At 33.6% G+C, this 26313-nt stretch overlaps 3 protein-coding genes across 12 annotated transcripts; 2 read left to right on the top strand and 1 right to left on the bottom strand.

The window, feature by feature from the left end:
- Positions 1-215: 215 nt before the first annotated feature.
- On the bottom strand, positions 216-4256 carry LOC111497229 (TSL-kinase interacting protein 1). 8 transcript variants are annotated; one of them, XM_023147958.1, is made up of 8 exons: positions 3658-4256; positions 3144-3394; positions 2726-2892; positions 2380-2618; positions 2086-2293; positions 1351-1770; positions 565-684; positions 216-473 (listed from the first exon to the last, which is right to left on the bottom strand). In XM_023147958.1, the coding sequence occupies exons 2-8, from the start codon at positions 3283-3285 to the stop codon at positions 378-380; spliced, it is 1392 nt and encodes a 463-aa protein (XP_023003726.1). In that variant the 5' UTR covers positions 3286-3394; positions 3658-4256; the 3' UTR covers positions 216-377. The 8 variants fall into 8 exon arrangements, with proteins under 8 accessions (XP_023003726.1, XP_023003727.1, XP_023003728.1 ...); XM_023147959.1 differs by having other exon boundaries at positions 3144-3335; XM_023147960.1 differs by having other exon boundaries at positions 3144-3335; positions 3669-4256.
- Positions 4257-6011: 1755 nt separating this feature from the next.
- On the top strand, positions 6012-11551 carry LOC111497158 (UDP-rhamnose/UDP-galactose transporter 4). Of its 3 annotated transcripts, none has more exons than XM_023147840.1 (6): positions 6012-6196; positions 7150-7379; positions 7574-7758; positions 7854-8054; positions 8290-8451; positions 10889-11551. In XM_023147840.1, exons 2-6 carry the CDS (start codon positions 7250-7252, stop codon positions 11213-11215), a joined length of 1005 nt encoding a protein of 334 aa, XP_023003608.1. In that variant the 5' UTR covers positions 6012-6196; positions 7150-7249; the 3' UTR covers positions 11216-11551. The 3 variants fall into 3 exon arrangements, with proteins under 3 accessions (XP_023003608.1, XP_023003609.1, XP_023003610.1); XM_023147841.1 differs by lacking the exon at positions 6012-6196 and adding an exon at positions 6223-6405; XM_023147842.1 differs by lacking the exon at positions 6012-6196 and adding an exon at positions 6223-6504.
- Positions 11552-16914: 5363 nt separating this feature from the next.
- On the top strand, positions 16915-21020 carry LOC111497045 (protein BRASSINOSTEROID INSENSITIVE 1). The gene has a single exon (XM_023147660.1). The coding sequence runs from the start codon at positions 17238-17240 to the stop codon at positions 20808-20810; it is 3573 nt and encodes a 1190-aa protein (XP_023003428.1). The 5' UTR covers positions 16915-17237; the 3' UTR covers positions 20811-21020.
- The last annotated feature ends 5293 nt before the right edge of the window (positions 21021-26313 follow it).

Below are 26313 nucleotides of genomic sequence, written 5' to 3'. Positions count from 1 at the left end.
TGAGCTGATTTCTTACTGACCCTTCAAATTCCATACATAGAGAGCTTAGGATATATTTTAAAAAATCAAATCAATTAAATAATTCTAACTAAATTAGATCAGTTAATCAATTTAAACATAACTTATTAAAACATATATCTAAACAGACAATATAACACTTATATGCATGTGACTTAACGTCTAAAGTTCATGTTCTGATGGATGCAACAGCTTCGGTAATCATAATACATGGATTATAAGACTAAAAGCTGAAGAAATCTATACAGTTGCAAGTAACATGCCAAAATATTTGCAAATGAGCATAATGCAATTTTGGCCAAGTTCTTTACTATGAAATGTCTTTGAAGTATGGATTTGCTTCTATGTTCTTATTATTGCTATCTCACAAAGCCACTCATGCTAAGACCATCACCGCTGGAGGAGGCCTTCCGGGAAACAGGCAAGCCAAGATCAAACGGTCCTAGTGAATTGCTCTGTATAGAACATCAAAAGGAATTATTGAAAGCTATATGCAAGAAAAGGAAAAGGGAGGAAAAAAAGTGCGCAAATCGCAATGAGGCGTACCCAATTGATTCCTGACAGCCCAAGGCTGCTTTCATCATGATAAATCCGCGCACAGGACATCATATCAGTCTTGGATTCTTTACCAGCAGGATCTTGTGAAAACTCAGATCGACTATAGGCCTGTAATAAGATGGCGATGATAAACGACAGTAGGTTAAAAAAAAAAGGTGTCTAGATTACTGTTTAGAACACATATAAAGAGTTAAAAATATTGTAATCTAGATTTACAGGAAATTTGACATGATATTGGAGATAAGGATCTTAAATTTGTACCCACACATGATTGTTTAGAATGCATATAAGATATTAAATATATCATGCCTAATATCAAGTATGAACTGAAATAAAATTTTGAGATTAGTGACTAACAATTTCACACAACACCTTCGCAAGAAAAAGAAAACAAAACGATTACACACTGCCATAGAGTTTGCTTGATTTCATGTAATTCTTGGCACTGAATCAAATGGGGCATTTGTACATTAAGTCACTAATCTCTTTTCCCTTGAATTAATTCTGGACTTCATCAATCAAATTTTCCATCCCATGTTCATAAATGATAGTATTATGGATATTTTGAATCATATTTAAGTTTAGATTTTTTTACCAGTCCCAAAAATTTGTAATCCGTAGTTTGTAGTAAGCAAACATAAACAGGATCAGTCAAATTCGAACTGTCTGACTACTCAAACAGGGAGCTATGGACTCCATATGATGCCATGAACCATCGCATCTCTAAGCATACAAAGTTGTGCAAAAAAAAAAAAAAAAAAAAGAGAGACAAACCTGAGGTGTTTTGGGAAATTTGAATAACTTGGAATCGGCATCTCGGAAGGTGCCCCCAGCATTAGAATCTATAGAGAGAGTAGCTTTGCTCGACGAAGAGAGCCTTTTCATAGCAAAAGCATCACAAGTCTGCTCAGCATCCAAAATAGACGAATGTTGATCACTACGTGGCTGCTTTGAAACTTCAGAAAATCTCATCTGGGCCGCAGCAATGCATGCATCAAGGGAATCAGTTATTACTTCAGCTGGCTGTACGCCCGTATTGCCCCCTGTTATCTTTGAATCCCAGAAACTGCATTTTCCCAATAAGGAAGCTTCAGAAAGGAGGCCTCCCATGCTTATGTTTGAGATACTATCTAACTGCAATATTCCACACTTTTCTGACAGCTGATAACCAGAGTCTAATGGTGGTCCATTATCCTATTCAAACAGTTTTATCAAATTTCAGATCATAACAAAAAACAGTAAGCTACAATGGACGATTAAATAATATTAATTATTAGTTGCTAACGTCAATTGTTGTGTATCTATGTTGTGTACCTTCTTGTTTTCACATCATTGATGCATCCTACTTTTTTCAATAAGCAAACGGTAATGATTCGTTGCATAGACCTCATAGCAATGTGAACTAGAAACAAGGATCATGTAAATTTTATACTAATATGTTCCCTCTTGTAATAGTGTTCATTTAAAATTTTAATAAAACTTTGGAAGTTGAATATATTAATATAATACCATTGCATTAGTTGGACAATCCACAATCCTCTCTGGTGCAGCAGTGTTATTCGCATCATTCACATTACTTGATTTGATCCTGTCCATCAATTCCTCAGATTGGCTGCCTTTCCCATGCATGATTTGCACGATTTTCCTGCAACCCTTCTCCAAGCCATTCGAGGATGAATGAAGTTTGAAACGAATGGGTGTGCAGACCCACCCATACCTTAAAAAGAAGAATAATTTCAAGTAACGCATTGAACTTAAATGACTGAATATATCATTAGCAAGGCAAATGATAAAACTGTGCACCTTAAGCGAAAAATTGAGGAACCTCCCACAGCTGCATAGACATCTCCAGCAGTTATATCACAGTCTTTCAGAGTCCATTTTAGACCACTGGGAAGACTAGATGACTTGCCGTATGGAAAAAGTGTGAGCTCCCCTCGTGCTACATTAGAACATCCCCACTTGCTAATAAGATGTTTTAATACCGAAGAAATTTTCTTTCGTGCCCTTAAAGTCAGTTCCAAATATGGATGATATCTATCCTACAAGAATTGAAGGCATGGTTTTATCACATCTCAAATATGAACTGAAATATAGATAACATATTTGTCTATGCTTAATCCTCAATGTTTTGTGCTAATGACTGTACCTTTTCCAATGCCATGCGGGTCTTTACATTTATTGGAAAAAGTTGAAGCTTGATCTTTGTGCGAGGATGGGGCTTCTGTGCGGGATAAAGATCAAGAAGAACTGAACTCTTTGTCATTTCTGTTGCATTGGTTCGATCAACCAAACTCTGTATATTCTTCAAGTCATCTGCACTAGATCAAAAGAGTTGAAGATTGTAGTTTGTAAACATCATTCTCGTAAAATAAATACAGAAGATAACTGTAAACAAAGAAATCGGTTCTTTTTTCGCACTTGAACGGGACACGTATTAATTCGTGTGAAGACACTAGAACATCAGTTTAAAACAGAATAATTTCCCCAAAAAAGAGGCATGAAATTTGGGGAAATTAGTTTGAATAGAACACAAAACATAAAACAAAATAAATTTGTTGTCAAACCTTCAATGAGTGCAGTGTCGAGAGCTTTTTTCTCCTGAGAAGTTATCTTTCTAGACTTCTGAACTCCAGTGGTGTCAACAGAACCCCGACCCCTTTTCTCCAACTTTTTTGCCCTTCTACCTGGCTGTCTGGCTGCTTTCATAATTTTTCAACTTTCCAGCACTCAATAAGGTGTGAGGAGAATCACTTGAGCTATTTATCCAAAAAGTAGAATTAAGATGGCAGAAACTGAAACAGCTAACAGCGAGCACCTTCACCATAATATAAACAGTGTTTTCCATGCTATCGTTACGGAGGAAATTACCAAATTGTTCTAGCATGGCTGCAGTTCGAGTTTTTTTTTTTTTTTTTTTTTTTTTTTTTTTTTTTTTTTTTTTTTTTGCAAGGTCCGAAATAACACCACCCTAAAACCTAATTACTAAAGGAGTTTACAAATCCTCATCATGGTCTTAATCTGACAAAATTAAGTAGTTCCATCGCTACCATAATATAAACAATAGAGATCCATACTTACTCGGCAACGCCCTACTACAAGGATCAGAGAATTTCCAAGCGTCCTTAAGGAGAACTCTATACATAAAATCGAATGTGAATCACGCACTCAAAATCCGTAATTAGTACTTCACTGTTTGAAATTTAATATCGACCCAAGCCAGACCTGTATGTCATGACCAAGATACTAAGATATAATGTTAATAAGGCACAATTTGCGTTATTGCATCGCAGGACATAAAACTGCAACTCACATCATTCAAACTCAAACTACTAACATTTCTCATTACGCAAACCAAGTATTGAAATCAATAGAACCAAATCACCATTAAAAGCTACTAAACATAAACGAAATTGAGCAAGATAAACGTAATGAACAGAAAAATAGGCATACGAATTGAATTGCTCTAGTTTCAGAGATATAAAGCGGAAATAGAAGAAAGTGAGTCGAACCGAATGATGGAGCAAACAAGATGGATCGAATTTCCGAACAAGAAATTGACGGATGACCAGAAAGTTCAGAATCTTTCGCAGCAGAGAGGCTCAGTTTGAGAAAGATTTGAATAAAGACGGGAAAATGATAACGCGGGAAGTGGAAAATTTTCAGATCAGTCGGTCGCTCCGCTGAAGAATTTCGCTCTCTCCCCCTTTATAACTTCGCTGTTCAACCAATACGAAATGACAATTTTGCCCTCGTGCCAACTTGCAATTACCAGAAGAGCTTCTTCCTGTCTTTTGGAGGGGGCCGAAGTTGCTGTCGACTTTGAGATATTTTTATAAATTTATTAAAAAAAAATAATAATAAAATAATTGTGAATAAAAATTGGTAAAAATTCGTATGCCCTTTTATAAGAAAACTCTTCATTAATTTATGATCAAAATTAATTTCTTTTATTTTAAATATAAATTAATTAAAACCCAATAAATATATTAAAAATTATGCATTATGCTCTTATTTATTTAAATAATTAAATTTAAAAATATTTACTATTTTATTAAAAAATGAATATTTAAAACCATTATACCATGAAATTATATATAATTTATCTTTTTAGTCAAGTATATCTAACAAACTAAATAATATTCATGACTGATTATTATATTAAATACATACATTTTTATTTAAAGGATGGAAATTTATATCTCATTTAATACGAAAATAGAATGGTTAGAAATTAAATTTTGTTATTAATTTTCAAAACCATTTTCGAACTACAAACCAAAAATGAAAGAACAAGTCTTACTTTAATCTATTTTATTTTTAATTTTATTAAAAAGTCAAATAAACATGAGATACAATCATATTTTAAGAAATTATAAATAAAAAATAAAACTGATACCATATGTGGCCTTTTTATAAATTAAAAAATACAAATAATTAATCCTTTAAAATGGATCGAGCCCTAGATGATTTCATTTGATTTTATTATTATTACTGTCATTCATTTGATATATTTTAGATTATTTTTTTGACGACATTTTTCGATTTCGGAATTGAAAATTTATTAGATATATAAAAACACCTCAATTATTTCCAAACTTTTTTAATATTATTTTTAAAATTTTATGAGTATTTTTTAAATACGGTTAAAAAATATCATTTAAATATTCTTTACTTATATAGGATATTTTTTAAATATTACTTTTTGTATTCAAGACTATAATAAGGTATTTAAATATATTTTTTAAAAGTTTAACCAGAGGTATTTAAATGTATTTTAGAGGGTTTGTTGCATCTCAATTCCCACTCTTTTCTTGCCTCTCAACAAAAGGTACGTTTACACAATCATGCTATTTATTTATTTATTTATTATTTATAATTTTAGTTTTTAATATTTTATTTATGTAAAATAAAAATATATAGTTTTTATTTCATATTTAATTTTTTAAAATAAAATTTAATTTATTTAAAATCCTTATTTCCAATTTTGTCAAAAGAATCGAGAGTGGACTTCTTTGGTCTTCTCTATTCAATGGTTCACTAGTTTCTCGAAAGATTCAAAAGATTAATCACATACCACCTACTAATAATCTTGGCTTGGCTCGAATGAATTTTGATTTATAATTTAAAATTGTATTTAGATTATAATTTAATTAAATATATAGTTTGTATTGTAATTGTTTCTGAGAATTATATGAATGTTTGTTTAGATTAAAACTCCCAATTATAGGCATATGGCTAAATTGAGGTATTTAAATAAATAATTGTGGCAAATGATATAATTATTTTAAAAAAATTGAATATAATCGGTTCGGGAGTTATATATTTATATTTGTATAAATGAAATTAAATAGAATTTAAAAAAAAAAAAGAAAAAAAGAGAAAAAGAGAAAAGAACAAAGGGCAGTGTCTGTTATGAAATGGAAGTCAGCTGGTTGTCGTTAGTGGAGAGAAGAGAGAAGGAAGAAGAATTTAATAGAATTAGACAATGTGTGTTCCATTTCGATCGTTAAACATTCTCTGCCATTTTCCAGCATTTAATGGCGGCAATCCTGGGGCGTTTCTTCTGATTTTCAACTTCTTTTTAGCTCTCCTCTTCTTCATCCGCTCCATTTCAAAGGTTCGTAGTTGCCTCGACCTTTCGTAGTTTTGACTCGTTCAATGTTACTTTTGTCTGCGATTCAAGTTGGAAACGTCTTTGATTTTTCCTCTATCTGTTGAATTTTGTTCTTCCAGAGTGTTGTTTTCTTCGATTGAAATTTCCGTAAACCTATTCTTGCTGTTCGTCCTGATTCTTGTGGTTTATCGGTGAATTGGATCTATTTTGATGTGCGTTCTGCTTCAATTTTGTTGTTGATTTTCTTGTTTTGGATTCGGTGGAGAGTGAGGAGATCTACTGATTGGCGTGCTCATTCTCAATCTCTGCATGTAATTGGGTCTCCTTACCCGTTTATTTTGTTCTTCAGCTGTTGAAAGATTCTGTGGTTTTAGCTTGAATTTCTGGGATGGTTTTGGACTCGTTTGTGGACTTTTTTTTTCTTCTTCTCTTTTTAATATTTATATTATGCTTATTCAATGGTATAGGAGTTACTATTGGCCAAAATGTAAAGATTCTTCAAGGAAACGACTCTCTGTCACGTTTTTTACTTTTTGTTATTTTGGTTTGAGATCTGAATCCCCTAATTTTAAATACTATGCCAATGGAAGCGCTTAAGTAGAAGGATCTGCACTTTAAAATTAGCCTGTGCATTACTTACATGGGAGTGTTCGTTTTTGCTTGGCCAGTAGATGTTCTGATTTTCAAGATTGTCTAGCGTCTGAAATTTATTGTCTGTAAATTAACTTGGAGTTTTCTTGTTAAAGTTGAAGTTTTCCTTTGAAACTTATGAACTATTGGGAGTTATTTTGACTTCCAATTTGGGTTATTTTCCCTCTGCGCCTACTGCTCATTTTAGATGATCAAGTTAAACCTTATCTTGATTAAAGCTACAACGTTTTCTTGGTTCTTCTCTGTCTTTCTATTTATTTATTTTAATTATTTGTAATTTTATGATGGTAAATTTTGTACTACAGTTAGTACTGCAGAGCATCAAGATCAAGCACTTCTGTTTCATTCTTTTGAATGAAGATTGAGGACTTGAAGTGCTGATTAAAAACAACTCCATAGATTATAATGTCTTCCCCGGGCAAGATTCATCACAAGGCCACTCTTGATGTTGCCTCATGGATGTTTAACGTCGTCACGTCTGTAGGGATAATTATCATCAATAAAGCATTGATGGCCACATATGGATTTAGCTTTGGTGCGCATTATAACTTATAATATATTCAAATAGTGTTCTTTCTTTTACAGGTCTAATATTGGGATGTTTGATGTCTCATGGTTTCCATGTTATGAATGGAGTGTTCTTGGTTTGCTAAAAATTATTCTTACGAGTTATATTTTGTTCCAAACTTGACTTTCTTTTTAATTAATTTGTTTAACATCTTGTTGCAGCTACAACTTTAACTGGCCTACATTTCGCCACAACGTCCTTGCTGACTTTTATTCTTAAGCAACTTGGTTATATTCAAGATTCTCACTTACCCTTCCTTGACATTCTTAAATTTGTTATATTTGCTAACTTCTCCATTGTGGGAATGAATGTGAGCTTAATGTGGAATTCTGTTGGGTTCTATCAGGTATATTTTTTATATTTTGTTCATTGTTAAATTTGTTCATTCTTCCTTTAGTTTTTAGAATTAACATGATGTTGTAATTCGTCTTTCATAATCAGATTGCAAAGTTGAGCATGATCCCCGTATCTTGTTTTCTAGAAGTTGTTTTGGATAAGGTGCAATACTCAAGGGACACAAAGCTTAGCATACTGTTAGTTCTACTTGGTGTTGGAGTTTGTACTGTCACTGATGTTAGTGTCAACATGAAAGGTTTTGTGGCTGCCGTAGTGGCGGTATGGAGCACTGCCTTGCAGCAGTATGTAAGTAAATGCATCATTAATCTTAAATTGGCACTGCTGCATAAAATTATGACTTTATTTTCTGGTTACCTTGAAATTACAATAGTGGTGTATGATTGGTTTTTAACAGAATTAGTTTTTACCACTTTGTCTCATGGTGAAATTAACTTAACTGATAATTGGGATTGTTTTGGTTCATTCCTGGACCAATGAGTATTTTTCTAATACAGCCTTGGCCCTTATTCTTTCGGTGCAGTATGTACATCACCTCCAGCGAAAATATTCTCTTGGATCATTCAACTTATTGGGTCATACCGCTCCAGTGCAGGCTGCATCTTTGCTGTTAGTCGGGCCCTTTTCAGACTATTGGTTGACTGGAAAGAGAGTCGATGCCTATGGTTACACTTTTATGTCCTTGGTAAGCTCTTATATCTATTAGTATGCCTGGGGAGAGTTGTGGTAAGCATCAGAGACGGTTACTATTTTTTTAAAAAAAATTTTTGGCATTTTGCTTTATACCTTAGTTGACAAAAAACACTTTGTTTAATATGGTGAAAATTTACAAAGAAATCCTATAACGAACATCCTACTAGCCCAAACCTTCTGCCCAAACCTTCTGAAAGCACACACCCAAAGCCAATATTCTTGTGTTAACATTCCGTTGGAATTTATCAAGAACCACCCCAATTATTTTTGGTACATTATATGAAACATTATAAAAAAACCTTTGCCCAAAGGCACTCTGAAGAGAACAATGATACCACGTAGCGTGGATTTGCTTGCATTGATGCATAAGTTCCTATGGATCATCTCATGCTATTACTTGTTTTTATTGTGGCAACATCATCTCCTAGCCACTTCTATGGATTGTGTAGGAGGCAAACTGAACCAACATGACCTAATGATCAACGAGATGAGAAATTCCATTTGCCTAGAGAGAAGAATCAAACAAACATTCCCAATCTAGATTGATAACAGAAGCGAAGTAGTTGACCTTTTTTTTCTTGAGTTCTCCGCTTTTGCATTGATCCTTCTCCATTTTAAATTAAGAGCCGTCATTTTTTCTAAAGTGGCTACTTGCAAATGGCTATTGTCCATAATTTTGTCTGCGTGCCTTGATTGCAATGGAGCTTGGTTTTTTCTTTTTAATATGAGGAACGCTTTGATTCATATGGTGAAATTTTACAAAGAAATTCTATAACGGACATCCTACTAGCCCAAACCTTCTAAAAGCACACACCCAAAGCCAATATTATTGTGTTGTAACAATCCGATGGAGTTTATCAAGAACCACCCCAATTATTTTTGGTACGTTAGATGAATCATTTAAAAAACCTTTGCCTATTACCCCTTGCTGTGAAATATAAGGTTTTTCTGGTTAAGCTTGGTTGAAATGAACCTGTTACCCCCTGCTCCACTTCATATGGAAGTAGTTCAGTAGCTTGGCAGAAGTTCTGGACAGTACCCGTCTGTTCATCCTTCAGCTCCATGAAAGATTCTTGCTGGTTCTTTAGAAATGCTGCTGTGAGCTTTGATGTTCCTCACATTCACAGATAGAGGTTTTCAATGATTGTTTTTGAAGGGGGTTATTGAACCACAAAAGAAATTCTATCTTCCTTTTGAATGTTGTTTCATCTAGGAACAAATCACCCTCAATAGTTATCCTAACTTCAATAACAGCTCTCAAGCTTTTACCAAACCTGAAGCTTATCAGGGCATTTAGTGAAGTTGCCACATAAATTTCCACTGAGTTTCCAAACCTGATGGACTTGGAGAGTAATGAATGTTCCTTAACTTTGTCCACACTCCATAGCCTTGGGATAGTATCAATCCTGCCATGGATTCTAATGCACATGTCTTTGTTTGGACACTGAAGGCCTGGGTGAAAAGGGTTGTTAATAAAAAAAAAAAAAATTAAAAATAATAATTATAGTTGAAGGCCTAAGAAATCTAAATTCACCTCCAATTACTGTGGAAGTGCCTTCTGGCAATCACTATTACCTCTTTTCTAGCAGACCTTTCTTACTTCCTGTTCAAACTTTCTTTTGAGCATAACATCATGGCAAAAGACAAAAGAAGGAACTTATTTCTGCTTTTCACCTTATCACTCTGGATGACTAACTACGGTACAAGTCAAGCCATTTCTTTCACTTTTATCTGAGGAGGCACATTGAAGTTTTCAAAGAATCTGTTAATGAGGCCCACAAGTATTTCTTGTCTTTTGGTTTTCACTCCACAGAGTGATGATATGAAACTTGTTTTTTTTTTTTTTTTTTTTTTTTTTTTTTTTTTTTTTTTTTTTTTTTTTTTTTTTTTTTTTTTTTTTTTTTTTTTTTTTTTTTTTTTTTTTTTTTCTGTGAAGTTTCCTCACTTTTGATGATTTTTTCATGCAAAGAAACCCATTATCCTTCTTAGTCATCTCTTTGGAAAAGAGTAAAATGCTCACAATTCAAAAGGAAATCAAAGATTGAATCTTTTTCGACATTTATAACCGACAAAGTCTTGTATAATGAACAATCTTTGTGCCGAATGGTTTATTTGGATCTTGTTGGGAGCATGCGGTTGCATTATCATAGCTCACCTTGCTTGGGAATCTGTGATGTGTTCATGTATGCTTGAATCACTTGTTCAAATCAAGAAACCTTGTTCCTGTTACGTGGATCTTGCCAATAAAAATTTTGATCTCAAATGGTGTCTTAATATTCCTTTCAGGGTGATTGTAATAGAATAACACAGAATGGAAATATTTGATAACTAATTTTGTGCCACTTCATCTGCAAAACTACATAAACACCTTTCTTGAAGCTAGTTGTTTGCTTAGCAACTGATTTTTATCAATGTGTATTTGTTTGCAGACGTTCTTAATCCTTTCATGTACCATTGCGGTAGGGACAAATCTCAGCCAGTTCATATGCATTGGTAGGTTCACTGCTGTGACATTCCAAGTGCTCGGCCATATGAAGACTATTTTAGTCTTGACGTTAGGATTCATTTTCTTTGGGAAAGAGGGCCTCAACTTACAAGTAATTATAGGTATGGCCATCGCAATTCTTGGAATGATCTGGTATGGAAATGCCTCATCTAAGCCAGGAGGGAAGGAGCGTCGTAGTTTTTCCTCAACAAGTAGCAAAGCATTAAAGCACACTGGATCAGAATCTTCCGACCTTGATGAAAAGATATAGAGCTGAGTAGATTTTGTAGTTTTTATTTTTTCCCCAATAATGGCCATTGATGAAAAAATAAAGGGGAAATTATATAGAGACTAGAGAGAGAAAAGGAAATGATATTGACTTCAGTATATTCCAGGAGATTCTTGACACATAATTGGCAGGCCCCTCACCTATTTTAGTTCATTATAGCTTTTTTTTTTTTTTGTTCTCTTTCTTTCTTTTATTCACATGAAAAAGGTATGCCATCTTTTGAAGGGATGCAACTCAATGGTTCCCCTACAAAAAGTATACAATGTTACAGATACCACAGTTATCAATAGTATAGATATTTCCCTTCTTCAATCTCCATGTCTAGTGGCTATTCCAACATGGTCGACGTATTATCGTATTTTATGCTTTGTTGCTTGAAATTTTCTTACTATATCTGACTAACCCATTTCGATGTCCAAGCATTAGTGGACCATTAGTTGCAATCTGATTTCTTAAGATTCACCTGGAAATTTTTTGCACGTGAGAAACATACCTTGTTATGTGTTAGGTGGGCTTCTGAAGAAGGATCATTGAATTATTGGGAGGACTAATAGTAAATAGGAACCTCCTGTGGGTTCAATGACTGTGGTACCTCTCAGTTTGATCTGCCAATTTTTTTTGAGACAGGTAATCGAGAAAACAGTACCAATAACTATGCCTCTCTGTGGCAGTTCTTCCTGGAGAATGAATGCTTTCATTAGAACAGTAAATTTTAGTCCTAATTTGACACTTACCGAATTTATTATCTCTGCAGGGCACAGACAGCAGCTGCAACTCTCTAGGACTTGTCATTTGCAGACTGGAAAATGTTCTTTTCTCTCTCCTCTCTCTGTCTCTCTCTAACATGTTCATTACCATAAGATGCCTTATTTCCTAGCATGACTGAGGCAAAGTTCAAAATATCTTTATGGATTTGCTGAGGTGATGATTATAGGAAGCAAGCCCTTCTTTTACACTTTTCTGTTGTTTTTATTTGTGATATTCTTAGGAGACAACCTAATGTTTTAGGTTGGTTATGTTGCCCAGGGGTTCTTAGCCTTCCCTCTGCCTGGCTGAGTGATTGTTTCAGTGATGGAGAAGAAAACAAGAGAAAGGGTTCATGGATTTACTAAAAAGCTTCAGAGAGAGAAAGTCAGGTTCATTCAATTTCATTTACAGCTGCATCTGGGTCCAACAAAGTGTCCCTATGTGCCTCAGAATGGCCATGGCTGCCTAAGATTTGGGTACCAACACAAATTGGACATTATCTACATTGATATTCATCTCCTTTGCTTCCACAATTATCCTCTTGTTTTCATAGCTGAATATAGCTTTTGAATTGTGAACAGTATGGTACTGTTCAACTGCCTTTTAAGCAAATTATGAGAGAGAGAAAGATCAAAACCCAATATTTTCTTTTTATTGATTTATATTCTTGTTTTGATATCAAATAATGAAAGCGAACTGTCACTTGAACTGCAAATAAACAGTTTGATAATTTGTTAATGTTTAGAGCTTCATGTGCCGCTATGAACTAAAGAAACAAAATTTATCCAAAATCCCTTTGCTTGACTTTTCAAAATTAATCCAACAAATTGATATTTGCCAACCTTGCCATACGTTTTTCAAATCTGAAATAGATATAAATTTTAAAGTTTTTTTTTTTTTAATAAATCGAAAAGTTTTTCAACGATTGAATTTTCTTCTTTATTTTGGGTAGATATGAGTAGAATTAATGAAGCAATTGGAAGCCAGCTTTGACATATCCCATCCCTTTCAATCTCATCTTTAGCTTTAGCTTAATCCGAGCTAGATTGATCATCTACACCGTCAAGATCCAAGATTCAAATCTTCAACATTTAGTTAAACCGACCCTAAAAAGTTGAAAATATTCAAATGAAGGAGCTGTAAGACACTCAACCTCCAAACCTCGACTTTTTTATAAAAAAAAAAAAATTTGCTACTGAAAATTAAGTTTTTTAACTTTCAAATTCATTTATTATTTATTTTAAAAAAAAATTATAATAATAAATTTAATAAGTTTTTAAAAATAATTACATGATAAAGTCACAAAAGCTTAATTTTATTAAATTTTAATTAGATTATTTTTAAAATGTCAGTATATCATTAAATTATTGTTTTAATAATATATTTGAACACTCTATATATCTAAATATTTAGATAAAATAATAATGTATTAATAAAACGATTTTATATTTAAATTTTTTTTTATAAATTTTTAATAAAATAACCTAATTGATAATTTACATTAAAAATAAAATTTATAATTAAACAATTATATATAATTGTGGAGAGGGGATGGGGCCTACACTAATATGTGGTGGGCCCCAGAAAACCTTCAATTATTGTATGTATCTGAGTTGTGCACGTGTGGTGTTTTCTTTTTTTTTTTTTTTTTCTTTCTTGTTTTCCTAATTTCAAATTAAAAAATATATATATACACACACATTGGGAAGCTACAGTAATAGTGACAGGCTGGCCAAGTTGTCGGTGACCCAGCAGTCAAACTAAGCGATGGTATACACACCTTACGTGTCAAATTCAGCCACGTCATCACATTGGACATGAGCACGTGTCCATGGCAGCTTGTGGCCCCCTCAACCCTTCCCACATCATCACCATAACCATCAAATTTGTTTTTATCTTCTTCCAAATAATTTTTTAAATACTTTAATAAATAATAGTCTATTTTTCTCTCTCTAAAAAAAAATAACATTAAATAATATAAAATCTTCTTAAATTCTTACCTCTGATTAAAATAAAATATATTTACCGACTTTTTATCTTATATTTTAGTAGGTTTTTACTTCATTCAAATTAAGAAAAAAGTAATATTTTTAATTATTAAAAGGATAGAAAAAAACAAAAAACAAATTATTTTAGAAAATTTTTAAGAGAAATTAAATTATTTTCATTAAAAGTAGGGCCCATTTGGGGGAAAGTAATAGGAGTTGTGGGACCCAGTGGTACCTAGAAGGACAGAAATTTAGAGAGAGAAAGAGTTGAGACTGACAGTCTCATCAACTTATGAGTCAATAAATTGATGGTGTTGCAATCATGTTTAAATGAGAATGATCTAGCAAAAAAAAAAAAATATATATATATGTTATTAGTACTCGTATTAATTTGTGACAATAATTTCTCGCTCTCGTAAGTAGGTCAAGATAAGTAGATAACATAGTCATATTTTTTGAGATAACGCTTCTTAATAAAAACATGTCCTCTCTAAAACCAACGGCCTTCCAGCATCAGTAGATGCTATCTTGAATTGCTTCTTTGTTTCTTATGTGATCTTCGTTTGTAAAATTGTTTTCGTATAGATAAGTAATTATGCAAATGTTCTCTTTATAGTGATTTATTCCCAATGTAAAGCCTTTGGAACTAAAATGTTGGACTTGTTGGCATTTGTCTCGATGAGTAGAGTCGTTCCCTCTCGAGACAATCTTAATTCCTTTTGGGGGTAAATCAATATGCCTTAAATGATAATATATCTTAAATATCGCTAATTTCTAAATTTATATTCAATCACTTGAAAATTACCATAAAGATTAAAAAATTTAAGATTTTTAGACGGGTGAGAGATGAAGAGTAATTTTGGGTAGCACTTGAAGTAATAGGATGCACCATCTTTTATATTAGGATCGACACTTAGACACTTTCTAATTAGGAGTTTAAAAAATTTGAACGTCTCTTATCCCTAGGAATAAGGACAAATTTGAACCGTGATTTAATCAGTTCTTGAATTACTCCGAGGTGAAACTATTGATATTCTTCGTGGCGTTTGAGTATCAACTCTTTGATGAAGAGACCGAGATACTTCATATTTTACATCATTTTATCTTTTTTAGTTTAACGGTCACAAAAATGTGACATACCCATTGAGTTGTTTACTAATAAACACGTTCATAATATAACAATAAAAGAAATGCACTGATTATCATCATAAAATAATAAAATAATTATAATCACGATTTTTTAGGGGAAAAAAAAAGCTCACGAGTATAATCACATCAACACCACGAAACCTTTCCTGGTGCAAAAAGCTTCACGTGATGTGTTGGGGACAGATAATGCTTTAATCGTGACGCTTAAAACAACAACACAGATAATGCTTTTATCGTGATACTTAAAATAAGTTTGATTCATAAATATTTCGCTCTAAAGTAGTAAAAATAAAATTTACGGTTTAACTAACACGTCAAATTATCCATTTTAAGAAACACAAAATGATTGATTTGTTTTAAAATTTAAATGAAAATTTGATTTTGTTCATGAAAAGTGAAGAACTTTTGGCCTACTTTTCTTTCAAAGGTTGATTCTATCTTTATTTCAGGTCCCAAAAAAAAAAATAATAATAATAATAATAATAATAGTTTCTTCAATTTGTCTTATCTTCTACCTATTTTCCTTCTATTTAATTATCATTTTTTTAATCTTAATTCAACCACTTGTAGCAAAGTATTGGGCCAAATTAGGATGCTTTTGGGCCTATTGGGCCCAATTTAAAAGCCCAATTTCCATCTGAAAAGATAATCTAGGAAGAAGTGAAAGCTTAGGAGTGAAAAAACTAATCTAAAACGACAGTCATCCTCCATTTATCCGAACTCTATCCGACAAAATAGACGAAATGACATATATACCCTTAATTGTCCCCGATTAATTTCACAATTATCGTTCACTCAAAGGAACAATCTCAATTATCGGATACCCCTCTGGGGAAAACAGAATTCCCCACGTAAGGACTATAAAGGCACCTGAATGTCTTTTTTCTTTCCTTTTCCACCCTAAAAATAACAACTAGATGAAGGGTATTTACGTCATTTTGTTTTTTTTTATTTTTTATTTTTAGTTCTGTTGTGAATTATATTGTTAATTAGTATTTTATCTATTAAGCTATAGTGGTATTTTTCACGTCATTTTGTCTTTTGAAGACGGTTCAACGTAAAGATTATACTTGAATTCTTTCTATATACAACTATTCATAATATAATAATAAAATAAATGCACTAATTATCATCATAAATAGATAAACCGATAATTGAGATCAAGATTTTTTTTTAAAAAAAGCTCACAAGTATAATCACATCAACACCACGAAACTCTTCCCGATGCTAAAAGCTTCACGTGATGTGTTGGAGCAGATAATACTTTCATCGTGACACTTAAAACAAGAACACAGACAATACTTTTACAATTCTTAACACAAGTTTGTTTCACATATATTTTGCTCAAAAATACTAAAAAAATAAAATTTACGGTTTAACCGACGCGTTAATTTATATTTTGGTTCGGTTGGTTCAAACATAAAATCATTATTGATTTCTCTTGAAACTTAAAGTGACATTAATTGAAGAATGATAAACCCAAATAATTTTGATTTTGTTCATGAAAAAGTGAAGAACTTGACCACTATTTAATGAAGAGAAAGGGAAATGAAAACATGCAATGGGTTTAGAGATCTTTACCGAATTTGCATTAAAAATAAAAAAATAAAAAGCAATTAAATTGATGGCGATGGATCAAGCGTTGATCATCATAAAGCTAGAGAGAGAAAGTGAATTAATTAATGATTAAGACATTAATCTTAAATTAAATGGATAGTTTACCAGATTTTACGTACTCATCTCCCTCCATGAGAGACAAAGAAGCTGTTTTGGAGCCACAAATTTAGTAGAGATTTTTGGGTTTGAAAAAGTTTGAAACTTTGAATATTTAAATCACTCTGTTCTTCATCTTAGATAAGCTTAATCAAGATTAATTAATTGAATTAGGGTTTTGTTTCTCCTTTTTTTGTTGCAGACTCACATGGCATGTGACCAACAGCTGTGCCCACTCTCTCTGCTTCATAAATACCCTTCTTCCCTTCCTTCCTCAGACTTTTGATCCCATCTCCCTCTCTCTCTGGAAAACCCAGAGCTACTGAGCTCTGCTTCTCCCTCTCTAATGGCGGACTTCGAACCCTAACACAGTTTTCCGCTTCCTTTTTGCTTATTACCCCAAAACAATGATACCCTTTTCCTCATCTTCTTCAATATCCTTTCTGTTCTTCTTTTTCTTCCTTTTTTACCTCTCTGTTTTCTCTGTTTCTTCTTCTCATACAGACGCCCAGCAGCTGATTTCATTGAAATCTTCACTTCCCAATCCAAACCTCCTTCAAAACTGGCTTTCCAACGGCGACCCATGTTCGTTTTCCGGCGTTTCCTGCAAGGAAACCAGAGTTTCCGCCATAGATTTGAGCTTCGTGTCGTTGAGCTCTAATTTCAGCCATGTTTTCCCTTTGCTTGCGGCTCTCGACCATTTGGAATCGCTTTCTCTGAAATCCACGAACCTTACTGGCTCCATTTCCCTGCCCGCTGGATTCAAATGTAGCCCTCTTCTTTCTTCTCTTGATCTGTCACTCAATGGCTTGTTCGGCTCTGTTTCTGATGCCTCTTATTTGGGGCTTTGTTCCAATATCAAGTCGCTTAATCTGTCATTTAACGCTTTTGATTTTCCCCCAAAAGACTCTGCCGCCGGATTGAAGCGGGATTTGCAAGTTCTTGATCTTTCTTCCAATCGGATTGTTGGGTCGAAATTAGTTCCATGGGTTCTCTCTACTGGGTGTAGTAATTTGCAGTTCTTGGCATTGAAGGGCAACAAAATCAGCGGCGAAATTAATCTCTCATCCTGTAATAAACTCCAGCATTTGGATATCTCCGGCAACAATTTCTCTGCGGGTATTCCGTCGTTAGGCGATTGCTCTGTTTTGGAGTATCTTGATATATCCGGCAATAAGTTCACCGGCGACGTCGGAAATACTCTGTCTTCTTGTTTGCAACTGAGATTTCTGAATCTCTCGAGCAACCAGTTTCAGGGATCAATCCCTTCATTTTCATCGCCGAATTTGTGGTTTCTTTCGCTTGCTAACAACGATTTTCAGGGGGAGATTCCGGTGAGTATTGCTGATTCTTGTTCTAGTTTGGTTCATTTGGATCTTTCTGAAAATAGATTGATTGGGGGTATACCTTCTGGTTTGGGGTTTTGTTCTTTGTTGGAATCTTTGGACATTTCTAAAAATAACCTCTCTGGTGAGCTCCCCATTGATGTTTTTGCCAAAATGAGTAGTTTGAAGAGACTGTCCATGTCGGATAACAAGTTTTTCGGGGTTTTGTCGGATTCTCTGTCTCAGCTCACCACTTTGAATTCCTTGGATCTGAGTTCTAATAACTTCTCTGGCTCGATTCCTGTCGGGCTCTGTGAAGATCCTAAGAACAGCTTGAAAGAATTGTTTCTTCAGAACAATTGGTTGACTGGTCGGATCCCTGCAAGTATTAGCAACTGTTCTCAGCTGGTTTCGCTTGATTTGAGCTTCAACTTTCTGAGTGGGACTATCCCTTCAAGCTTGGGATCACTATCTAAGCTGAAGAACTTGATCATGTGGTTGAATCAGCTGGAGGGGGAGATTCCATCGGATTTTAAGAACTTTCAGGGGCTTGAGAATCTGATCCTGGATTTCAATGAGCTCACCGGGACGATTCCTTCTGGGCTAAGCAATTGCACAAACTTGAACTGGATTTCGTTGTCGAACAACCGGTTGAGCGGAGAGATACCGAGGTGGATTGGGCAGCTGCCAAGCCTGGCCATACTTAAGCTGAGTAACAACTCATTCCATGGAAGGATTCCTCGGGAGCTGGGTGATTGTCGGAGCTTGATCTGGCTTGATCTGAATACGAATTTGTTGAACGGAACGATTCCACCGGAGCTGTTTCGACAATCGGGTAACATTGCTGTAAACTTTATCACTGGGAAGTCTTATGCTTACATTAAGAATGATGGTAGCAAGCAGTGCCATGGAGCTGGAAATTTGGTGGAGTTTGCTGGGATAAGACAGGAACAAGTGAACAGGATATCAAGTAAGAGTCCCTGCAATTTCACCAGGGTTTATAAAGGAATGACTCAACCGACTTTTAACCATAACGGGTCGATGATCTTCCTCGATCTTTCGCATAATATGTTGTCTGGTAGTATTCCAAAGGAGATTGGTTCTACAAAATATCTGTACATATTGGATTTGGGGCACAACAGGGTGTCGGGAGGCATTCCGCAGGAGCTGGGCGACTTGACGAAGCTCAACATTCTTGATCTGTCAAGCAATGAGCTTGAAGGATCAATACCATTATCCTTGACTGGGCTTTCCTCCCTCATGGAGATTGATCTGTCAAACAATCATCTCAATGGTTCGATACCCGAATCAGCTCAGTTCGAAACGTTCCCGGCATCTGGTTTTGCAAATAATTCTGGCCTCTGTGGGTATCCTCTGCCTCAATGCAGGGTTGATTCAGCAGCAAATGCAAACTCTCAGCATCAAAGATCTCACAGGAAACAGGCATCGCTTGCAGGGAGCGTCGCAATGGGGCTACTATTCTCCCTCTTCTGTATATTCGGTCTGATCATAGTCGTTATCGAGATGAAGAAGAGAAGGAAAAACAAGGATTCTGCTCTTGATTCTTATATTGACACTCATTCCCATTCAGGCACCACAACCACCGTTAACTGGAAGAACACCTGTGTTCGTGAAGCATTGAGCATCAATCTTGCAACATTCGAGAAGCCTCTTCGGAAGCTTACGTTTGCAGATCTTCTCGACGCCACCAATGGCTTCCACGACAATACGCTTATTGGTTCGGGGGGTTTCGGTGACGTATATAAGGCCCAATTGAAGGATGGAAGCATTGTAGCCATCAAGAAGCTCATTCATGTCAGTGGACAGGGTGATAGGGAGTTCACTGCAGAAATGGAAACCATTGGCAAAATCAAACACCGAAACCTCGTTCCTCTTCTCGGCTACTGCAAAGTCGGAGATGAACGCCTGCTTGTGTACGACTACATGAAATATGGAAGCTTGGAAGACGTTTTACACGATCATAACAAGGCTGGAATCAAACTCAATTGGGCTGCTAGAAGAAAGATTGCCATTGGAGCTGCTAGGGGCCTGGCTTTCCTTCACCACAATTGCATCCCTCACATCATCCACAGGGACATGAAATCCAGCAATGTCTTATTGGATGAGAACTTGGAAGCCAGAGTCTCTGATTTTGGTATGGCTCGACTCATGAGTGCTATGGACACCCATTTGAGTGTCAGCACATTAGCCGGTACCCCCGGTTACGTCCCTCCCGAATATTACCAAAGCTTCCGCTGTTCGACCAAAGGCGATGTGTATAGCTACGGTGTCGTTATGCTTGAGCTTTTGACAGGAAAACGACCCACAGATTCTGCCGATTTTGGGGACAACAACCTCGTCGGATGGGTTAAACAACACGCCAAGTTGGACCTAACCAATGTCTTCGATCCCGAGCTCTTGAAGGAAGATCCCAACCTTAAGATAGAGCTTTTAGAACACTTGAAAGTAGCTGTTGCTTGCTTAGATGATAGGTCCTGGCGGCGTCCAACCATGATCCAAGTGATGACGTTGTTCAAGGAAATCCAAGCTGGGTCGGGGATGGATTCGCAATCTACCATCGGATCCGACAACGGTGGATTCAGCATCGACATGGTAGACATGAGCTTAAAGGAAGTACCAGAAGGCAAGTACTAGAAAATGAAAAAAGGTTCAAAAGAATATATGAAAGTGGAGATAATGAAGAGATTTGCAGCTCCAAATTTTAAAGAACTTCATGTTTATCAATGGAATGCAGCTGCTTCTTCTGCATCTCTACCAATTGATTGTATGTAATCTTCGTTGTTTTATACATAAAAGTCCTAAACTTTTCAAAAAAATGTGTATATAAACAGTTTCTTTCACTTATGCTTTCTTTTCGCCCATTGTTTCATTTCAATCTCGCGTTTAGATTATCGTTCTAAGCCTATCTTTAGTTTAAGAAACGAGTTGGCTTTTCAATGTGAATTTGTGTAATAGCTTAAACCCACCATTAACAAATATTGTGCATCCATCTTATAAGAAATCTTTCATTCCACTCTTCAACCGATATGAGATCTCACAAGTCGTCCATGCTCGACAGATGGTATAACCATTTTGTTGTTGAAATGGAGCAGACATTTTTGGACCACTCGCGAAATGGATAAAATTGTCATAATTGCAAACTCCTACCCCCACAGCTATATTACCTTATATCCTCAAAATTCTTTATTTTTTCTTATTTTATTTGATTTATTATGAGGAATAATAATAATAATAATAATTTGGATAAAACTATTTAATTTTGTCTCTTTTTCCATGGACAGTGTGCATGACACATGCTCGTGACCCAGAAACCAGAATATTATAATCCCTCCCTTTCTATCTTGGAAAATGTGTCCCCCCATTTTATATTTAAACATTTTTTTAAAATATTTTATTTTATTACAAATTTAAACTAACATGTTTATTATTAATATAATTTTTATTCTAAAATGTTATTTTCATCTCATTTTTATTTCAAATATCATTTCGCACGAACAAATAAAAAAAAAAAAAATTAAGATTCAAGCCAAAAATAATAATTAAATATTTTTAAAATAAAAATATAATAAATCATTTAATTATAATATATTTTAAATAAATTTAAATAAGATAGTTATTCATGTCATTTCATTTTCCATTTGGATTGGATCCAAGTGGAACAGCTGGGTGATATTTTTGACTTTTTGAGTTAGCATTCCAAATATTAAAAATTTAAGGAAATATTTTAATTCCACATTTATTATTATTTTTTTCTTTCATACCAAAATGTTAAAATTTTCATTTTATTATTTTTCTTTTTCTTTTTTAAATGACATGGCCTACTTTAGAATAAAGTTTCCCCCTAAAGTGGGGCCACAAAATTATCCAAAAATTATTATTATTATTATTATTATTTGTAACCCCATTAATTATTTTCCTTTATTTTTTTTTATGAATTTATTAATAATTTTTATTTTTCATTGCTTTTATATTATGATACAAAAATAATTAACATCTAAATTCTCTGTACCTTCAACTACTCTTGAAATCATTATCTAAAAAAACCCAAACCAGTGAATTTAAAGTCAAAATCCCAACAATTTATTTATTTATTTTAAAATAAATTAGATATTAATTTGTCAAAATATTGAACAAGTGGGCATGAATTTAGGCGTAAGCAAATGAATAAGATGCCTCATTATCCAATCCGCTTCATCTCCAATCTCAGATCCCAAGATAGGGTTAGGTTGGACTATTAAATTTCAAATTATTTTAATAAATTAATTACAAATTTTTTAAAAAAAATAATAAATCCCATAAATTATAAAACAGCTGTGAGAAAAAAGAAAATAAATAAATAAATAAATAAATAAAAAGAAAATGGTGAAGATAATTGGTGACGGGGATTGATTAAATTAATTGAGGTCTGTTGGGGTGCTAGGGTTACAGCATATCCTACAGATTCCGATTTTAATCCCACTTATATTTTTAATTTAATATTCCACCTCACAATTTCATTTTTTATTAATGAAATTTTAAGTGCAATAAATAAGTAAAAATAATTTAATTTGTTTTAATATGAAGGAATAAAGTATGAGCATTATATTTTTAAAAAATGCCCATAATCCACGTGTGATGAGTATAAAATATAAATATAAAGATGAGAGGGACAAGAGGGAGAGAAGAATCGTGTGGTAGAGAGAGGGGGAAGAGGAAGCATCAGAAACAAACACGCGTTTTGTTGGACGACACGTGGGACAATATCTAGCTGGACTTGTCGGAACTCCTACCCTACAACGTCGTCTTCCTATGGCGGTGCTGTCGTGTTTTTTGTACTCTTTCTATATCTCCATTCTCCACCCTCTGATTCTCATCCCCCACTCAAATCCACCGGCCCCACCTTTAGTCACTACTCTACACACGGCCATACCCGATCACCACTGGTTGTTGTTCACACGCTTTTTTAAGGTTGCGAGATATGTTACCCACAAATACAAATTTATTAAGTATTTTTTAAAAAGTTTAAATTTTACTAATAAATATAGTTATCATTCGACCTTCCCTTCAAATTTTAAAAGTAGAGAGGTTTTGAAAACAAATTCGTTCTTATAAGAAATGTTTCGTTCTCATATTCACTTATTATAAAGAATTTGAATGGTTATATATAACCGCTAAATTAATTAAAAAAAGTTATATAAAATTGATGTCTCATAATCTATATAGCTTTATAAACCCTAAAATGAAAAAATCTTTGTGCCAAAAAAACATTGGTAGAAAAAGAAAATGTGTATGAATAAAAAACATAGACTAAAAAATAATGTTAAATGGGTTAATATGAATAGTGATTGGCGTACGGAAGGCAAGTCAATCAAGTCACGCGTGTGATGGAACTAGGGCGGGGCCCACCCTGTGTTCTGATAATTTAATTTACACTCCCCCTCCCTATAAATATTTCCAATAAAAAAGGAAATTCAAAAAGGCTGATGGTGATGCAACGAGAACCGTTGATTTCACCATCAAAATGCGTCAGCAATTGAAAATAACCGTATGATGGCGACTGATTAGATGGCGGTTGTGGGCCCGGAATTTAAAGGAAGAAGAAATCTAATTTGTAAATAAATAAAAAAACAATAATAAAAAAAAAGAATCCCGTATATCTGCAAATTCCGTTGACTGTGACCTTTATTCAAAGGACGTGTGAAGATTCTAACTGTAAACGGAACGGACTCCACCACTATCTCTCTCCATAAAATGAACAAACAAATATTTTCCTTTTTAGTAAAATTGACAAATTAATTAAGAATAATAAAAAGTTCAATAAAATTCCACCCAAATTCCATAACATATAAAATTAACTTAATTTCATTTTTAACTGTACAATTATTTTGTTTGAAAATAGGATATTTAGAATATCTCTTCTAACATTCTTTTTATTATCTCAAAATTTTGAATTTAATACTTGGATTCATATATTTTCTTAAGAAAAATAATAATAAAATAAAAAATATAATTTGACGAGAGAAAATGTGCATAGGTGCTAATTTCAACGTAGATCCTTACTATGTTAATATTGTTGTTTATTTTCCTATTTAAAACCGTAATATTACCGGCGCTAAAAACAAAAGGAAAAAAAAAAAGAAAAAATATAAAAATAATTAATATAATAATAGTGAACGACAAGGTTTTATTGTTTAATAGGAAAATTGACAGCGAGGATTAGGTTTGATGGTACCAAGAGAGTGATGAATGGAAGGGACGAAGATCGTGTACGGGCAGGGACAGCTAGCTTTGGGTATGAGCCTTTTTTGTCTCCTTGTTTCTCTTGTCTTTTCACCCTCTCCAAAATTTTAATTTTTAATCCCTCCATCAGTAAAACTTGTTTTAACGCAGTAAAAAAAGAATCCAATTTCTGCCCCATTTTTTATCTTTAATTAAAAAAAAATTAATTAATTAATGGTGTTAGTGTTGGCACGGTATTGGTGGGCGAGACAGGCTAGAATTTCAATGCCCAATAAATTAAAATTAATACAATATATTTATTTATATGATACGAGACCAAGTTTTTTGGCGTTGAAATACCTTGAAATTAGGGCTTTCAACGTGCGAGTCACGAGGTACCACGTGGTAGTCCCCCAAAGTGCCGGTGGGCCCCAACCACGGCTATTTTTTTAATTATTATTTTTGGCTGGATTACGAGGCATGACCCGACTTTTTACGTGCATTAAACTTAATGAATATTATTAATAATAAAATAATAATAAGTTGCTGAATTATTTTATTTATTTTTGGAATTATGTGACGAAAAAAATGCCTAAATAATTCCACGAGATTAGCTTCATCGACGTTGAAATTCGTAGACCTCACGTGCGTTACTTTTTTTTCTCTTTCTTTTTTGGTGGGCGTTTTGTTTCCTTTTAATGTTATTTCTTTTTGTTTTTTTTTAAATAATAATTATTTGTATTTTTAATTTAAATACACACATAAAACTTGGAGTTCTAAATAGTGGGAAAATAAATAAATAAATAATAATAATTTCAAGAACAGACCGTGATTATTTTGGGCTTAAACTAATTAATATTTGTCGGTTAATTCGTAAATACATTATAATATCAAAATTAATTAAAATCAAAGTAATTAATGGTATGTGAATATATAGTTTGGGTATGAGCGACATGATTGTGGATCGCGAAGGTACGTCCTTCTGGTACCAGAAAAATGGGTGAAAGCATTTAAACCAAAATTTAATGCATTCTCTGTTGTACCAAAAAAAAAAAAAAAGTAATAATAATAATAAAATAAAATAAATCTAAAAAATAAAAACAAAATCCTATATATAACTACAATTTGATTTAAATTTAAACTTTAATATTTTTATTTATTTTTAATAAATGGGATGTACCTATCGTTGACTATTTAAGAGGAATATCAAGAGTCGTAAGTAATAAATACTATCTCTATTACTCCGATGACTTCTGAAAAAAAATAAAAAAGTAAACAAATGAGAGCTCATGCTCAAAGTGAATAATATCATACCATTGTGATTCTCAACATGGTATCAGAGTCATGCCTTTGAATTAACCATGCTAATTGAATTCTTGAGTGTCAAACAAATAAGTTGGGAGCCTCGAAAGTGTCGAATACATAACATTTGAGGACTCCAAAAGATGGAGCCTAATCTCGATTAAGGAGCGGATGTTATGGAGTAGCCCAATCTCTTTGAAGTAGGTTATGTCTCGACGGATACAATATCTAACTACAGCTCGGCCCATTTAAATCTGAGCCCAGCCCGATAGAAATTTCGGCCCTTTTCTAGTAGGATAAAAGCCCATCAATAAGTAATTCAGGCCCAAAATACTTGGAAACTAAATCCTTTTCTTTGGGCTTTTTGGAACAAATCAGCATTAAAAAAAGCAAAAAATGATGGTCTGTACTTAAATATAGTAGTTTTCGGGCATGGGGACAAATTTGTCTTTCTATAACTAATTCTTCATTTTTTAAAAATAATTTTGTTATATATACAAATTATTATATTAATTAGATCGTTGTTGTTAAATATATATAATAAATATTAAGGTTGATAATTTTATCAATAAAACTAATATATAACCTGTCTAATTTTAACCTAATTAATATATTTTAGTTTTTATTTAACTTTATT

Source organism: Cucurbita maxima, unplaced genomic scaffold (genome assembly GCF_002738345.1).
Source record: "Cucurbita maxima cultivar Rimu unplaced genomic scaffold, Cmax_1.0 Cma_Scf00023, whole genome shotgun sequence".
Lineage (NCBI taxonomy): Eukaryota > Viridiplantae > Streptophyta > Magnoliopsida > Cucurbitales > Cucurbitaceae > Cucurbita > Cucurbita maxima.
The sequence above is the reverse complement of the archived record's forward strand: the minus strand, read 5'-3'. Positions and strand labels throughout refer to the sequence as shown.

Coding starts and splice junctions, on each gene's coding strand:
- LOC111497229 (XM_023147958.1), bottom strand. CDS start 3,285: ATGAAAGCAGCCAGACAGCCAGGTAGAAGGGCAAAAAAGTTGGAGAAA. Junction 2,294..2,379: donor TCCTCAATTTTTCGCTTAAG/GTGCACAGTTTT, acceptor CTTCTTTTTAAG/GTATGGGTGGGTCTGCACAC. Junction 685..1,350: donor AATTTCCCAAAACACCTCAG/GTTTGTCTCTCT, acceptor ATCTTATTACAG/GCCTATAGTCGATCTGAGTT.
- LOC111497045 (XM_023147660.1), top strand. CDS start 17,238: ATGATACCCTTTTCCTCATCTTCTTCAATATCCTTTCTGTTCTTCTTT.
- LOC111497158 (XM_023147840.1), top strand. CDS start 7,250: ATGTCTTCCCCGGGCAAGATTCATCACAAGGCCACTCTTGATGTTGCC. Junction 7,380..7,573: donor CACATATGGATTTAGCTTTG/GTGCGCATTATA, acceptor ATCTTGTTGCAG/CTACAACTTTAACTGGCCTA. Junction 8,452..10,888: donor GTTACACTTTTATGTCCTTG/GTAAGCTCTTAT, acceptor ATTTGTTTGCAG/ACGTTCTTAATCCTTTCATG.